We start from the raw sequence: 16918 nt of genomic DNA on the forward strand, positions 1-16918 counted from the left end.
GGATTGATCTATTTGATTATACTTTCTCTTCCAAAATGTATGATCTTGTATTTGGCCTCTAATTAAGTTGGTCAGAATAAAAATAGGTGACATGCAGAATTAGGCTGTTTACAAATGTCTGCTGACAGATATCACTATTTTAGGTGTTGTTTTGAGTATTTCTTCCAGTTTACTCACCACAGCTGAACAATTCTGCAGAGAAAAGACAAAGGTATATATTGTTTTTAATTGCAAATTTTAGAAGATTCTGGTGATCAACGGGAATTTGATCAAATGTGTCTTGAGAATGACTTAGCTGAGGATGAAAGACAACTCCTCCTCATCATCAATGTCTGTTTTCCATACTGGCATGGGTTGGACTGGGCTGCACCAGGTTCCATAGTCTGTTTTGGCTTGGTTTCTACAGCTGATGCCCTTCCTAATGCCAAACACTCTGCAGAGTGTACTGAGTGCTTTCCACATAGCACCAGTACCTGCACCAATGCTTTTTATGTGGCACCTTGATTTTAGGATCTCAAGCAAGTGGAAACTGATGAGGATGTTCTTCAAACATAGACATGATTCTCAGTTATCTGACAGTAGGTACAGGTGATGCAATATTGGTATTAAATTCACAGGTTGGCAATTTCAAACAATATCCTCAATTCTTAAGTGTTTCTGTTTTATAGTTTACAGTCAATTTTTTTTTATTTGAAATGTGTGCTTTCATGTGTTCTGGGGATCGGGTATAGACACTTGCTATCTTATGCTCAGGGCTGATGGGGGTTAAATGCTTGTCAGAATAATAGTTGGAAAGTTCTATGTGAGAGTAGTTCTAGAGAGGAATAATTATTAACTGTTTAGAAAGATGAGAGTAGTAGGTGAAAGAGAAAGAGAGGCTGATGGGTTAAGGTGGGTTCGGTCAGAAAATATGAAGACATTACAGTATAGGAGTACAGAGGAAGAACACAGGGTAATAATATGCTGGTATGCACAGAGTAGAATCTCTAGGTCACTTGATCTGCTAGAAATAGCAGTCAAATCTCAAATTACACCTCATCTCGAAAAAGTAAGGGGACATAATATAGTCTTAGTTTGAATGCTTTGATCATAAGTTTTAGGGTTCACTGGGGGTTAAACAACAATGAATGGATAATCGATTATCAGTTATCAATAATTTAGCAGAACTCTTGAATAATTCAATAGATTCTTTTACCATTAGAGAATGATCTAATATTTGTTTCAAATTTTGGTACAAACCTAGGAATTTCAGGGAGGGGATAAGTTGACCCCCAAAAGAAGAAAGGCAAAGTCGACCTCAGTAGAATTTGAACACAGAATCTAAAAACCGAATGAAATGCTGCTTAGCTTTTTGCCAGGTGTGCTATTGATTCTGCCAACTCACCACTTCAGCATAAGACAATATTAAAATCCCTAGTTTTAATGAAGTTGAGAGTAATTGACTTAATAACATTGCAGTAACTTTTAGTGAGCATTATACAGTATTTTTAGCTTTTTGCAAATTGTGAAATTATGAATAGGTAATATATTTATGCAAGTGAATGTGAATAAAATATTTTTTTAAAGAAAACTTGGCTGCTATTTCTAGCTAGTCCAGCCAATATATAGATGCTCCCTCATTAGCTCACCTGTAAATTCTGGTGGTGGCCACAGCAGAATTGAGTAAATGGGAACTGTCAGAGCACAATAGTAGTAATTCCATTGTGGGCTACAGTGTTTGGGTCTATTGAAGACTATTAATGTTTCTGCTATTTTTGTATATGATCTGTATTTTAGTCTAGATTGAGTAAGATGGTGTTTTGGTGGATTGTAGATATGTTTTTACGAAGCTGTTTGACCTGATATATATAGCAGGAAATTATTCTTAAATCATTTTTCACTTTGAAAATGGAGAGACAATGGAGGGATAGTCAGAGTTTAGACCCTAAAGAAATGCGATGATCGCGGTTGGGACTCCTTATATCGTAGGTCAGCTGAGACCAGGGGTTAAACAACAACAATAACACAGGGACAAATCTTCCTGACAATGCTAAAACAACTACTTTGCCAGTTGACCTATTCACATTTTTGTCTTAAACTGTTGACATCTCGTACCATAACATGCTAAAAATTTTATTTTATTTTCCCGTATGAATAAAATGAAGTGAAACTCTTCGAACTAATAATCTGTGTTTAATCAAGTACTTAAGCAAGTCATTCTAAGTATAATTTGTAATTTAGACAGCGGAAAACGTTTCAATAAACTTGTGCATATTTCTTATTTCTTCTGAGCACTCCTCATTTACTAGAAATAGCCAAATCTTCATACCACGCCCTATTGTCTTTAAACAAGAACACATTGGATAATATCATCCAAGATACATTGAATCTGAAAGATAAAATATATGAGAAGGACACAGACTAGAATGCCTTTTGCTCATAAGTCTACTTGATCAGAGTGCTGGCCTGGGTTAAACAACAACCAATAACCGTTTTGTTTGACCCAGTGAATGCGGAAACAGAATATAAACAAGTCAGATGTTTTAAAACAAATGACAAAGTTTTGTGCGAACGATAGAGACCGGCTTTGTTTTAAAACCATAGTAATTTACTGTAACTGATATTTCGGAGAGATGAAACGAATCAAATTACGAAACATAGTGTTAATTTAAAAACTTTTCACCAAGAAGACTGTCGTACAGGTATTTTCTTTCGCGGACTTTATTCTTATTTTCTTTCCTCCACTGAAGAGCTCCAAAATGGTCGATTGCTCTAAAACGTGTAGTTCAGCGGGCTTTGTGCTTACTAAAATCCCTCTCATTACTAAGAAAGTCTTGTCTTTCCTTCCAGCGAAAACTCTTAACTCATGTGCAAGGTTTGTAATTATTAAATATTCAACATATCCTTTCTGTATCCAATGATTATGTATATATAGTACGAATTTTTATCCTCTTATTACAAATCATCTGGCTCCTGTGTCTTCCATGCGTGTGCATTTAAAGCTCATATATTTTCCTTCCCGGTAAAATGATTGAGTTGTTTTACCCTCCACGAAAATATGGTTACAGGTTAATCAATATAGTTAGTTTACAGTTTGTTTCTCCAGTGTAATAATGTTTGGCGCGGTAAGTTTGCCTTTCATTTGTCGGTCTAAAACGAACTTGTCAACAACAAAACTTACAGTTGTCTATTATTTTTCTCTTTTAAATAACTTAAATTTACTCGGACAAAATTTAGTCAATTTCGTAAAGATATTCAGCTTTATAAAAATATATTTAGAAAAAAATTCATTTGCAGTTGATAATAATAGAGACTCAAGAGGTAATCACATAGAAGAGCTGGAAAGTTATTAACTCTGATTGAGCATACCTATGATCAAACCATTCCAACTGTGACTATCCCATCTTAGTTTTGGATAATGCATCCAAGGTTACACTGTCTATTGTATCCTTCCTTTTCAAAGATGATAATGTGTGATTTGAGAGGAGGAAATTTGTCTATTACTTTTAGCAGTTCAAAGGGTCACGTTGATGCTTACTTCTCAGAGTCAGCGTTTCAAAGATAACCAATAATGTGGATCAGTGTAAAGTGAATTGGCATTGTTCTCAGACCAATTACGTTAAAGAGGAGACAAATATTAATCTTACTGTACAAAATCTATCTATTTATCGATAGAAAGATAGATATGGCCGGTCTATGGGGTTTCCGGATTTATGATTTACTGATGATACACACACACACACACACATATATAAGGTGCATAACTCGGTGGTTAGAGCGTCGGACTCACAATCATGAGGTAGTGAGTTCGACGTAAGACACCTTATTTCACGTTGCTCCAGTTCATTCAGCTGTAGAAATGAGTTGCGACGTCACTAGTGCCAAGCTGTATCGGCATTTCCCTCTGGCTTAGGTAACATCAGTGGCGTGGAGAAGGGAAGCTGGTATGCATGGGCGACTGCTGGCCTTCCATAAACAATGTCGTCTGAACTTGTACTTCAGAGGTAACTTTCTAGGTGCAATCCCATGGTCATTCATGACTGAAGGGAGTCTTTACCTTTATATATATAGATCATCATTTAACGTCCGTTGCCCATGCTGGCATTGGTTGGACGGTTTGACCAGGACTGGTAAGCTGAAGGGCTGCACCAGACTCTGGTCTGATTTGACATGGATTCTATGGCTGGTTGTCCTTCCCAATGCCAACCACTTCGAGTGTAATGGGTGCTTTTACTTGTCACTGGCACAAGTGCCAGTTGCGTGACACCAGTATCGTCCACGACTGCAATTTCACTTGACTTGATGAGCCTTCTACTCAAGCATAGCATATTGCCTAAGGTCTCAGTCATTTGTCATTGCCTCCGTGAGGCCCAATGGAGGCAATGACAAATGACAGGGACCTTTAGCTGCCTCAAATGCTGCTTCACTCTCAGGTGAACCAATAGAAAGAACAGTAGGAAGGGTCAGAGTAATTTTCTTGACCTACACATGAATCTATAAGGAAGGGAAGGGAAAATGGAGATAGATATATTGCATGCTGAACAAACTACTTTGTTAGTGAAGATTGCATTTTATCAAACAGAACTGTTTAGTTACAGGTGTTCAAGAAGCTGTTAATCAATATCTTTAGAATTGCAGATCATGCTATAGCCACTGGACTGCAGTGTGTTAGTTTATCAAAAATATTATTTTCTTAGGTATGTTAAGGCCTACTACATAAAACTGTGTACACAACACCAGCAAATAGATAATTTAATCTATAGATAATTTAATCTATCCATGTTGGTGAAAAAATACTTGTAAAGATGTCAGTTTAATTCCTAAATTTTATGTTTAAAATATTTGAAATGTAAATTTTCTTTTTAGTATGCATAATTTTGATATAACCCTATATTTCTGTGATACATTATTTAAAATCTATTTTTTTCCATGCTTGTATTTGTAGATGAGCTTTTGTTGCAGCAATTGTTTTTATAACTGTATACTCTTATTACTGCCAACCAGTAACCTGTGAATTCAGGAATGGAACCTATGTAAATATGGATGGAGAACTGAATTTCATTGACCACATTACTTAATTGTTATCTTTTGATGGTAATGTGAACATTGTTGTCAGTTTAAATGAAAGTTCAATTTCATACTGTATTGTAAGCTTTCCTCATTGGTTGATATTTAACATTCATATTATTCATAAAATGTCTGAAGTTTCGAAATGAATTATTTATAAGAGTTAGTAACCTGAAAAATTATCGTTTTAATAAATATGATACTGATATATTTTAATTAGACATGACATCAATTTTTGTTGAAAATGAATAGAGCTGATTGAAGCATTGTGTGCATATTATTGATAATTTGATTTATTAGCCTTAACGAATGAAAGCTAAAGTAACTCTGAGAATTAAATAGCAAACTAGAAAAGTTAAATCATTCAGTTTAGTTTTCATTGTCTTGACTGATACTACCACTCTAAACTGGTTTTCCTATTAAAGTCCACTAGGGCCGAATTCAGTGCATTTTTCTTTATCCTTCTCAGATTCATAACATCCATTATTATTCCACTTTCAGTCAATAAGCTTGATTTATACATTTCCTTTTAAAATCATTCAATAACAAGGTTTACTGAATAGCAGCTAGTTATTTGTTGTGTTTACAAGTATTACTAGTTACCATAACCTTGAATGTAATTAAAGTCAGAGTCTACAATTTGAACAGTCATAGTCACTATCACATATTTTGCTCTCTGCCTTGAACATGTTAACAGTTATACACATTGCTTTCACTAATAATAAAAGGCATTCAAACTATTGACCATCCTTTTTTCATTTGTAAATAATGTAACCCAGACTACACTGAGCAAAGTGTACTTTTTTTTAGATTGTTAGATATGAGAGTGATGTGGCTTCTGTTTCTAGCAGGTCCATTGACCATATAGAGACTCCCTCATTCGTTCTTTTTATATATGTGTCAGTTGTATTACAACTTTCTGTTTATATTTTAATTCTATCCAGACTACTCAGCTACTTCTCTCTTTAGAGCCCCAGTTTAATATAGTCGTCAATTATAAGGAATCTAATTGATGGATAATAAAATCAATTTTATGAACACATTCTATCTTCCTTTGGTATTTGTTTCAAATTTTCAGAGTTTGCAAAAGTTGGAATTTTGTTGCTGAGCAGATAAAGAGAAAACGCCAGAAGCTTAGCTGGAATTTTTATGTCTGTGAAGAAGATGAGAACAATGATATGCTTGCAGCAGAAATCAAAAGCTTATTTCAAGTAAGTGTAAAACTGTTGATAGTAACGACAGGGCAAAAAACTATTATACAGGGTAAATAAATAAAATTTTTCTCTACATTCTGTAATTCACTTTGGAATGGGCAGCTAACCATAAAACCTCCCCATTTATTGATCCTAGGGAATTTTTCATCTCTCTGGGAGTTGATAAAAATAAAGTACCAGTCAGTACTAGGGATGATACCATAGATTGCTCCCCATCCCCTCAAAATTGTTGACCTTGTAACTAAATCAGAAACTATTCTTTAGCTTCTATAGGTTTTGACCTTTTAATTTTTTTAAAGTTAGACATTGAATAGACACAGGAGTTATAGTTTGTCATTAATGAAATAAAACAATAGTATAAAAACTATCAGGTCATTAATAATGAAATGTCCAATTTTGAATTGAAAGTTCATTTTACTTTATCTCAACAAAAAGCAATGCCGTATGCACCTAAATTATCAACACAATTTTGCCATTTTATCGGTAGCTTACTTATGCTGGCAGTGAAGAATTCTGGAGAACAGGAGGTGATAAAATCATGAAAGGCCGTTTTTGCATCTTGAGATTTGAAGTTTTTTCCTTGCAAAATGTTGTCTAATTCTTGGAAAGCATGATAATCAGTTGGTGCAAGGTCTGGTGAACATGGTGGATGACAAAGTACTTTCAAGTTCAGTTCCTGTAACTTGAGTAGTGTTCTTTGTGCAACATGTGGAAAAGAATTGGCCTGTCTCTATTGACCAATCTTAGTTGTTTAATTTCAAGTTCACTTATCATTTTATACAAATGGTTGATGTATACATCTGCTGTAATTGACTTACCAGCTCTCTCGCTGGACCACCAAACAGACACCATTAGCTTTTTTTTGGTGAATATTCTTTTTTGGATTGTGTTTTGGCACTTCATCTCTATCCAGCCACTGTGTAGAATGTATGCTATTGTTGAAAAGAATCTATTTTTCATCACATAACAATATAATGCAAAAATGGTTTGCTTTTATGCTGTGACAGCAAAGAACAGCAAGTTTCAAGACGACGTGAAATTTGACCCTCATTCAGTTCATGTGGTACCCACTTGTCCAGCTTCTTTACCTTGCCAATTTGTTTCAGATGACCCGATACAGTTGGAATCGAAACATCAAACCTTGCTGCTAATTCACGCATAGTTTGAGATGTATCTGCTTCCACTGCAGTTTCCAGCACATCATTATTGACCTTGGTCTCAGATCTACCACGGGGCTAATTTTCAAGAATAAAGTCACCGAACCAGAACTTCTCAAACCATCGATGTACAGTGTGCTCATTCACCACATCTTCACCAAACACCTCATTGATGCTTCAAGGTGTCTGGGACGCATTGGTTCCATGATGGAACTCATATTTATAAACAACACGAAATTTTGATCTATTCATGAGTTCACAAAAATTGATTTTCAAGAGAAAACTCACAATATAATCAGACACCATGAATTGCATTTTGAAAAGCGATGAATTTTCAGGATAAAACAAAGTTAACGACTGTCAAACTTGGTGCATAAGAAAACCAGATGTTTCATTCTTAATGACCTGATATAAAGCTTGATACTAGCAGTTTTGTTTTGAGAGAATATTCTTTTGTAAAAGTTTATAAAAATTATTCAAGAACTTGAATTAATATGAATTAAGTGAACATCATCATATCTGTTTCTCCATGCTTGCACAAGTTGGATGTGTCTTCTCAAGCATTACATCTTGGTATTTATCATGGCTGTTTTTCATCTCCTTCTAGTTTCAACATTCTGGTATCAGTTTTCATCCCTTCTGTCTTTGTCACTGGTAGAAAGGATGAAAGCATGCACACATTATCATCATCATCATTTAACATCTGTTTTCCATGCTGGCATGGGTTGGACGGTTTGACAGCAGCTAGCTTGGCAGAACACTGCACCAGGCTTTAGTATCTGTTTTGGCATGGTTGTTATGGAAGGATACCCTTAACACCAACGACCTCCACAGTGTGTGTCATATTGCTAATCTTCATAGAAGAATCATAGTGACATTTATGTGTTGACAGAGAAGGAAGAGAGACATGTTGGTGGACAGGAGAGAAAGAGAGAGAGAGAAAGAAGGGAACACTGTACAATTAGAGAACTTATATGCAGTTTTTAGCAGTTATAATAATTTAGCAGAAATGATAATTATTGATTAACTTAAACTCAACACTTCCTTGAGAAACAAAGACTATAAAAAATGTTTGCAAAGAAATGAAGATAACACAAGTCTTTGTATTGTGCAAGTGACATAGGAAAAGCTTTGCATCCCGTTTCTCATAGTTTTCCTATGTCAACCAATCACAATCTGATTAACACTTACTTTTATCACAAAACAACCAAACACCAATGAAAAAGACCTTTGCTTGATCACTTGAGCTGCTAGAAATTGCGAAAAAAATCATCTTCAAATCATATCTCAATGTTTTAAAATGTGGAATGATACATGGAATAATGTAATTCTAGTTGCTCCTAAGAAGACAGTAGTTAAGGCTGGAATACCTTTAACCAATAGATCCCAAAGCTAATAATGCCATATTCTTTGCTCTAACAAGACACAGTTGGACTGAACCTGGAACCATGTGGTTGGAAAGCAAGCTTCTTACCACACAGCAATGCCTGCACGTACGTGTGTGTGTGTGTGTGTGTGTATATATATATATATATATATATATATATATATATATATATATATATATATATATATATATATATATATATATATATATATATATATATATATATATATATATATATATATATATATATATATATAAAACTTTTATAAGTAATATTCTAAAAGAATATATAACTGAACTTATGTTGAGTGTTCAATTATTTTGAGCAAGCATGGCCGCAGCTCTAAGCTGAAACTTAAAAAAAAAAAAATATATGTTTTTATATTATTAATAAATTCATAAACTCATCAATAATATACTCAGGAAATCAATATTTAATATTTTGAAAGACATATATCCAACATGACACGGCAACATAATAAATTTAAAATTTAAAATATAAATATACGAAATATAATATCAATATATATAAAAATCTGAATATAGATAAATATATGTGTGAATATATATGCGTATAAAAATTTATGCGTATTTAAGCATGAATATTGTAAAGTCTAAAATATAAAATATAAAGGAACCTAAAATTTAAAGAGTTAAATATCTTACGATCGCTTCGCGGATATTACTATAATCACAAAGTGATCTAAAGATCATCTTATTATCAGTAATTCCGCTCTTCAGAGGTGCATTAAGAACCAATAGTATATATATATAATATTAAAACATTAGAAATATTAAAAAATTAAAAATAATAATAAAATATATACTGTCCTTTCTATAAATTGTCAAATTAATCCTTCTGAAATATGTAAAGTTCATTCCTTTCATCCTTTGTTGAAATTTCAAGTGTTAAACACTTATTTGTATAAGAATTGGTATATTTTTTTCTAAATGTATAGAAGACCTCGGCAAAACTCATCCTGCTATTAGACGTGTTGGTAATCCTATAAATCCGATCCAAGTTTGAAAATTCATCCACTGTGAATATTTATTTGCAATATTCTGAGGTCTAGCCAAATTTAAAATTTAATGCTTCATGTTATCATCCTGTGCACTACTGGGCCATGTGCATGTGTGTGCAGCTGGATAAAGGCACAACAAACCATTAATCCATTCCCCAGAAGTACCCGGCAGCATGTCTCTGTCTATGTCATCCATGTCTGAATTATATAATGTAAAATGTTCATCCAAAAATCAAACTGCTATTGTGACTCACAGCCATTTGAGTTTGACCGCGTGACCACTTCCAGAAGCTATGCTTGCCACCTACAATTACTCCCTCCCACCCCCACCATTTAGCCAGACGAGTAAATACAGGGTGTCCTAGAATTAATGATGATTTGAGTGAAATTGGATGCATTTTTTTAAAAACTCACTTTTATTTATGTTTATCATGTTCAATATGTATTAAAAGTGTATAGATTTTGAATTTTGATTATAATTTTATTTTCATTCCTGTTGGACCCCTCTTATTTGTCCATGACAGCTTTTTTTCAATTTGTCAGCAATCATTTTCTTTACCTCCATCTCCAGGATGGAGGAATCATTTAGCTGAGCTTAAAGAACATTCAGTTAGCAGTACAGGAGCTAACTCCTGAAATGCTCCAAAATGTGTTTCACAACACTAAGAAGAGATTTGAAGTATGCAGGGATACAAACATGCTGAAAAGTTTCATTAAAAGTTTGATGTAAGATTCATGAATCTATTTGTTTTGGTGATAAACATTAAATTCTGTCAGTTTTTAAAAAATTTGCTCAATTTCATTGAAACAGATAGTTAATTCTGGAACACTCTGTATGGTGTAGTACTGGTAGTTGTTGTGTTGCTCGAGTAAATATTAAAATCAAAGGTCTTCTTGCTGTAAACATCCCATCTTTTTATTAAGCATATTGTATCAAGGAATATATTATCCAAAATGTATCTCTCCTTTATAGGGGTGGCCGTGTGGTTGAGAAGCTTCCTTTCCAACCATGTCGCCTTGGGTTCAGTCCCACTGTGCGGCATGTTGGGCAATTCTCTTTCATTACAGCTCTGTGCCAACCAAAGCCTTGTGTATTATATAATTGCCATTACTGTATTGATGTATAAAATAACACGTACATCTCACTTATCATTGTCATATAATAAACAATCAGAAGTTTGTGTATGAAATTGATCTTTTTCTACTTCAAATATTACATGTTTTTTACTTATAGAATACACACAGGAGGAGTAAATTTATATATATATATAATAACACTTTGAATGTGGCTCCCAAGAAAGAGTAAAAGTAATTACCTGATCAACGACGGGTATTACTGCTAGTATATAGATATAGAAGAACACTTGGTAAATTTTATGATCATACATACTATAAATAATGTTTTTTTTTTACCATTTTCTTCTTTCTTTCAGGAGATATGGCATGAACCGGTTAACTTCATTGGCTTCTGTTCATCAACTTTATTTGAGGAGCCACTCAAAATCCCAAGCAATCACATGACCCGCTTCCATAGAACTGCTAAATGTATGCGTTTGGATATTGGTAATTTTCTAAAGCAATTATTACCCAGTTTTTGTAATTTCCTTGCTATATCTGCTGATGGTGTTGTAGGTGAGTAAAGCAATTATTATGTAAATTAGCTCATTAACTCTTTTACTGCAGAAATCAGATGTTACAGTTCTATATTTAAGAGATGAGGAATTATGTACATTATTTACAATTGACGGATATTTGTCCTCATCTTGTTTGTTTCAGTTTCAGCTGATATACCCTCCAGGGTATATCTTGGGGAAATTTCGAACCGGGGTTCTCATAAGGTATTTTTCAATGTTATTATTATTGAGTGAATTTTAGGGCTTATAAATCTAATATTCTCCTATCCTTCCTTAATACCAGTTCCCATATGCTTTTCATATCTGCACTTGGTCTGCTTAGGAGGTTGTTGTCCTAGCATTTGTGCTGCTTCTTTTAGTTTTCGTATTTCCCAGTGGTGTTCTCTGTTAATTATTTTAACTTCATCCCACAGGAGGAGGTGGTCTCCATTTTTCCATACATGATCAGCTATACCTGATTTATTAATATCTCCCCTTGTCACAGCTTTGCGATGTTCTTCTACCCTTATTTTGAAGGAGCGGCATGTTTCGCCTTTGTAAAACCTACCACAGCTGCATGGGATGGAGTACACGTATTTCTTAGTCATATTCTCTTCTGTTGGTGGTTTTACTCGAAGGAGATATTTGCGAAGTGTTGTATTACTCTTGAATACTGTCCTGATGTCATATGGGCCGCATATCTTTTGTATCTTTTCAGAGAGGCCTTTCACATAGGGTAGATAGACTGTGGATAGTTTATTGGTTTCATCCTCTCTTTTCTTCATAATTCAAAAACATACTCTCCACTCCAGTTATGAAGAAAAGAGAGGACGAAACCGATGAACTGTCCACAGTCTGTCTACCCTATGTGAAAGGCCTCTCCGAAAAGATACAAAAGATATGCGGCCCATATGACATCAGGACAGTATTCAAAAGTAATACAACACTTCGCAAATATCTCCTTCGAGTAAAACCACCAATAGAAGAGAATATGACTAAGAACTGTGTGTACTCCATCCCATGCAGCTGTGGTAGGTTATACAAAGGCGAAACATGCCGCCCCCTCAAAATAAGGGTAGAAGAATATTGCAAAGCTGTGATACGGAGAGATACTGATAAATCGGGTATAGCTGATCATGTATGGAAAAATGGAAATCACCTCCCTCTGTGGGATGAAGTTAAAATAATAAACAGAGAACACCACTGGAAAATACGAAAACTAAAAGAAGCAGCAATATGCTTGGACACAACAACCTCTTAAGCAGACTGAGTGCAGATATGAACAGCATATGGGAACCGGTATTAAGGAAGGATACGAAAATATTAGATTTATAAGCCCTAAAATTCACTCCATAATTGCCCACGGGCATATGGCGTAGTGGTTAAGAGTGCGGGCTATTAACCGAGTTCGATTCCAAGCAGTTACCTGAATAATAATAATAATAACATCGAAAAATACCTTAGGAATGAGAACCCAGGTTCGAAATTTCCCCAAGACACCTGATGACAGCTGGAGGGTATATCAGCTGAAATGTGTTTACAACAAATAAGATGAGGACAAATATCTGTCAATTGTAAATAATATAAATGAAATCAGATCTATCCACTCAAAATTTCATTACCCTTAATTGCAGAAAGCAGTTTTGTATACCAATCTTTTATTGTGGAATGTCATATTTGAAATTTTGTTGAGATATGTAAAGTTTATCGAGGTAACATGACTTGCAGAAAATACTAATTCTATTTTTTGGTAGATAGTTAACATCATTACTGGAATAACCATGAAATTTAATTTTGCAGTGAAAGGGTTTAATGCTTTCATGACTTGTTTTTTGTTTTTTAATTTTTAAAAATTCATTTGTTGCTATCAAATTTCTTCTGTTGTCTTTTGTCTTACACAGGAACAAATTCTGAAGCCAACAAGTCATTTGAGATTGAAAATAAAAAATCCTTGTCTTTCCTACTTATTCCTAAACTGGAAAATTTACAAATTCACAGTTTTACTATTGACATCCACACATATACCACACAGAAAGATGATATTTTAGGACCAGGAACTAATCACATTCCTGAAGATGTAAAAGCTATTCTGTATTTTTGCAATGAACCCCTCTGTCCACCAGATATAGGCTACACATTAATGCAATACTTCCCTGAATCTGTTCTTGTTGGAGGATTTGTTGATAATCTGATTTGTCCTCAGAAATGTTTAAATGATTCTGGAGGGTGAGTGATATATATTTTTTATTCCTAATTCATTTATGTTTAACCCTTTTATTAACATATTTTCATTGAAATATACTGTTTTTGTTTGAATTAATTTTGACAATGATGAAGAATTTAGTAAAATTTAGTAGAATTTATTAAACTCAACTTTGGAATATAAATTAATATGAAAATTCTATGCAAGATTTAATTTAGATAACTTTAAAATAGGAAGTTTTTATCATAGAACTATCTCAGTTGGTTTGGTATCAAGAGGTTTCAAGTGATTTTGTATACAAAATTTTAGGGAGGATATCCAGCTATTATTTAATAATTCTTTAGTTGCACTCTCAAGAAGCTAAATCTCTTTCTGATTTTCTACAAACTATTTTCACTGCTACCTTATTATTTGTGGATCATATCAAATTTAGAATGATTACAAAAATCAAATTTCTAGCGTATCTAAAATACCTGCAAATAATTTCACCTAATATTCATCTCATGTTCTTATAGATTTCTTTTGTTTAGACATAGGACCTATATTTTATTGGGAAGGATATATAGGCAATTAATTGTATTGCAGGATATTAGTGATATGTTATTCATCAAACCATGTAATTATTTCATTTCATGTATGAAATTATTGTTTTCAACTCTTTGTTTTTATACTGGTGTGTTTAACTGTTTTTTCTTTTTCTGGTTTCACTCATTTCAAGATATAAATTGTTTTAAAGAAATTTTACTTCAATAAAATAGAGGCAACAAACATAATGCAGTGCACTTGAAAAATAAGTAATGAAATTCAAATTGTTCATTAGTCTTTGAGATTGTGCAACCATGTTATTGTTCCACATGTTGAAGAAATACCACTCTATATATATATGTGTGAAATTGAATTTAGTGTATTGTGAAAATACATGTAGAATATAGTTTTGTTTAGTCTGAGGTCAGCCCTCACTATCATCATTTAATGTCTGTGTTCCATGCTGGCATGGGTTGGATGCTTTGACAGGGTCCAATGTGTCCAAAGACTGCATTATATTTCAGTGTCAGTTTAGACATGGTTTCTACAGCTGGATGCCATTCGGGGTGGGGCTCAGCTTCATGCTAGAGGACAAGGAGATTGAACTATGGGGAGGAAGAAGCAGTGCAAGTTCTTGTAGAGGATACAATCTAGCAAACCCATGCTCAAAGGTAGTCCAGCCATAACCATTCCATCCTTTTTCATTGTGGCTTAGTGTAGTCAGGACAGCATTTTTCAATATAATTGGGTGTGATCTGAGATATTTTATTGCATGCCAAACAGCCAGTTAGAAGCTCATTCATTCTCTGAGGGGCAAACAGACATTGATTTTTTTTTTATACTGAGGAGGTTTCTATCATTATTGATTTTTTTTTTATACTGAGGAGGTTTCTATCATTATTTTTAAATGAAGTGTTCTGAATCATTTTTCCTCAGTATTGTGCCTAGTTAATTCTCCAAAACATTCTCATGTTGATGGTACAGTTTGTTTTAGAGCAAAGTTGTTTGGAACTTTTGATGGACCTATATTTTGAAAGAAACCTTCAAATTTTAAAAGGTGAACCGCAAACTGTATTTCCACTAATTTATAAAATGATATGAGCATATGCTGATTGCCAAATTAGCACAACTGTAAAATGAAAGTTATTCAATTATGCAGTATAAACTACTTTACCATTTTCATCATCCAACATTTAGATTATTTTATGGAAGCAGGAAAATGGTCTGAATTGCCGAACCAACATGGTTATACCTTCAAATCAAGGGAGAAAATGAGTTATTTAATTCCAAATCAATCCTGATTTAGCAGACCTATGACCAAAGGCATTTCAGATATGACCAGCCTGTCTTTTTAGGAATATGTAGGGTTACATAATCTGCTGTATTCTTTCCTCATATAAGATACTTGTGTGTGATTTCATAGAGATATGGCTATTATTTCTTGCAGGTCAAGCAACCATATTAAGGTTCCTTTGATGAATATAATTATTTAATGAAACAAAAATTGGGCTTTAAGGTTTGAAAGAATTCACACTATTTCTCATGTAATTAGAGCAAATTCAACAAAACTCTTGTGAAAATTGATCTGATTCCTTTAGTTTTAGACTATCTTGGCTACATCCTATATATATATTTCAATATATCTTGTTTTAAAGAACACATCAATGCTGGATGATTAATATAACTTGTTGACAAGTATTCTGAATTAAATTTGTTTTTCTTTTTTAATTGTAGTCAGTCTGATCCCTCTCTGCTCTGCATTGCATTCAGTGGTGCTCGTCTGCGAGTTGCATCTGTTCTCATAGAGGAACACATCAACAGTAAAGAAGAAGTTGAAGCCAACATGCGTAAGTTGAAAAACTGCAAACTTCCCGAGGAACAAAGCTTTGCTTTCATGTTCACTTGTATTGGCCGTGGATTCCATCACTATGGTGTTTCTAACGTTGAGTCAGCTGTTTTTCGACAGTTTTTCCCTAAAACTCCTCTGGTTGGATTTTTTGGAACAGGAGAAGTAGGTTTCACTCATCTTCCCAGTGAAGGAAAAGTTTGTGAAAATGGTAAAGTGGACAACAATCGGACTTTACCCAAACTCTACCATACATATACAACCATAATATGTTTACTTTCTGTAGTTTGACAAAGGACCTTTTTATGAGAGATGACAATATAAAAGTATATTGATGGAGGACACATGAGGTTGTTCGTGTTTATATTCATTATATAAATGCAAGTGGATGTTTGTAAACACATGTTTAATCAGCAATTGTTTTGATAGCCTCTACATTTAATCCCTTATGAACAGGAGTTTTCTAAAATATGACATCTAACAACAGTGGGCTATCAACAACTTGGCTATCTATTGGTCCTTCCAATCATAAATTTGTAAGTACCAACTTCTGATTCTCCATATACGAATCTATATCTAATGGTAGTAAATTGCTACTTATCAGACTAACTGCTGGGACTTAGTTACTATTATATGTTTACAGTGTGCTTATTTAAACATGTAATGTCCTTCATTAATTACAGAATGCTCAACTGGTTTGTATTTCTGATTCGTGAATTAGAAATATTGCAGTATTGATGTATATATTATATATATTGCAGCGTTGTGTGTATAGTCAGATTAGTCATGTACAATTTCTTTCTATACACTCAAAAAAACTGAAAAATGATACTTTTAAACAACAGTTGTCAAAATTAAAAAGGAAATTAAAATGATGTATAAAGGTGGTTTTCAAAATCTATTTA

General features: G+C 33.7%; 1 protein-coding gene across 4 annotated transcripts; it reads left to right on the top strand.

Moving 5' to 3' along the window:
• Nucleotides 1-2377: 2377 nt before the first annotated feature.
• LOC106882653 (F-box only protein 22) lies at nucleotides 2378-16914 on the top strand. Of its 4 annotated transcripts, none has more exons than XM_089349175.1 (6): nucleotides 2378-2681; nucleotides 4925-5073; nucleotides 6125-6257; nucleotides 11260-11458; nucleotides 13341-13665; nucleotides 15902-16914. In XM_089349175.1, the coding sequence occupies exons 3-6, from the start codon at nucleotides 6225-6227 to the stop codon at nucleotides 16302-16304; spliced, it is 960 nt and encodes a 319-aa protein (XP_089205301.1). In that variant the 5' UTR covers nucleotides 2378-2681; nucleotides 4925-5073; nucleotides 6125-6224; the 3' UTR covers nucleotides 16305-16914. The 4 variants fall into 4 exon arrangements, with proteins under 4 accessions (XP_089205301.1, XP_014788889.1, XP_014788888.1 ...); XM_014933403.3 differs by lacking the exon at nucleotides 2378-2681 and adding an exon at nucleotides 2736-2854; XM_089349176.1 differs by lacking the exon at nucleotides 2378-2681 and adding an exon at nucleotides 2941-3104.
• Nucleotides 16915-16918: the final 4 nt, after the last annotated feature.

Source organism: Octopus bimaculoides, chromosome 3 (genome assembly GCF_046866305.1).
Source record: "Octopus bimaculoides isolate indiv1 chromosome 3, ASM4686630v1, whole genome shotgun sequence".
In the NCBI taxonomy this organism is placed as follows: Eukaryota; Metazoa; Mollusca; class Cephalopoda; order Octopoda; family Octopodidae; genus Octopus; species Octopus bimaculoides.

Bases quoted from the DNA above. Each gene is read 5' to 3' on its own strand.
- LOC106882653 (XM_014933402.3), top strand. From the start codon at position 2,739: ATGGTCGATTGCTCTAAAACGTGTAGTTCAGCGGGCTTTGTGCTTACT. The intron at 11,459-13,340 runs GTGAGTAAAGCA...TGTCTTACACAG, and splicing joins ATCTGCTGATGGTGTTGTAG to GAACAAATTCTGAAGCCAAC. The intron at 13,666-15,901 runs GTGAGTGATATA...TTTTAATTGTAG, and splicing joins TGTTTAAATGATTCTGGAGG to TCAGTCTGATCCCTCTCTGC.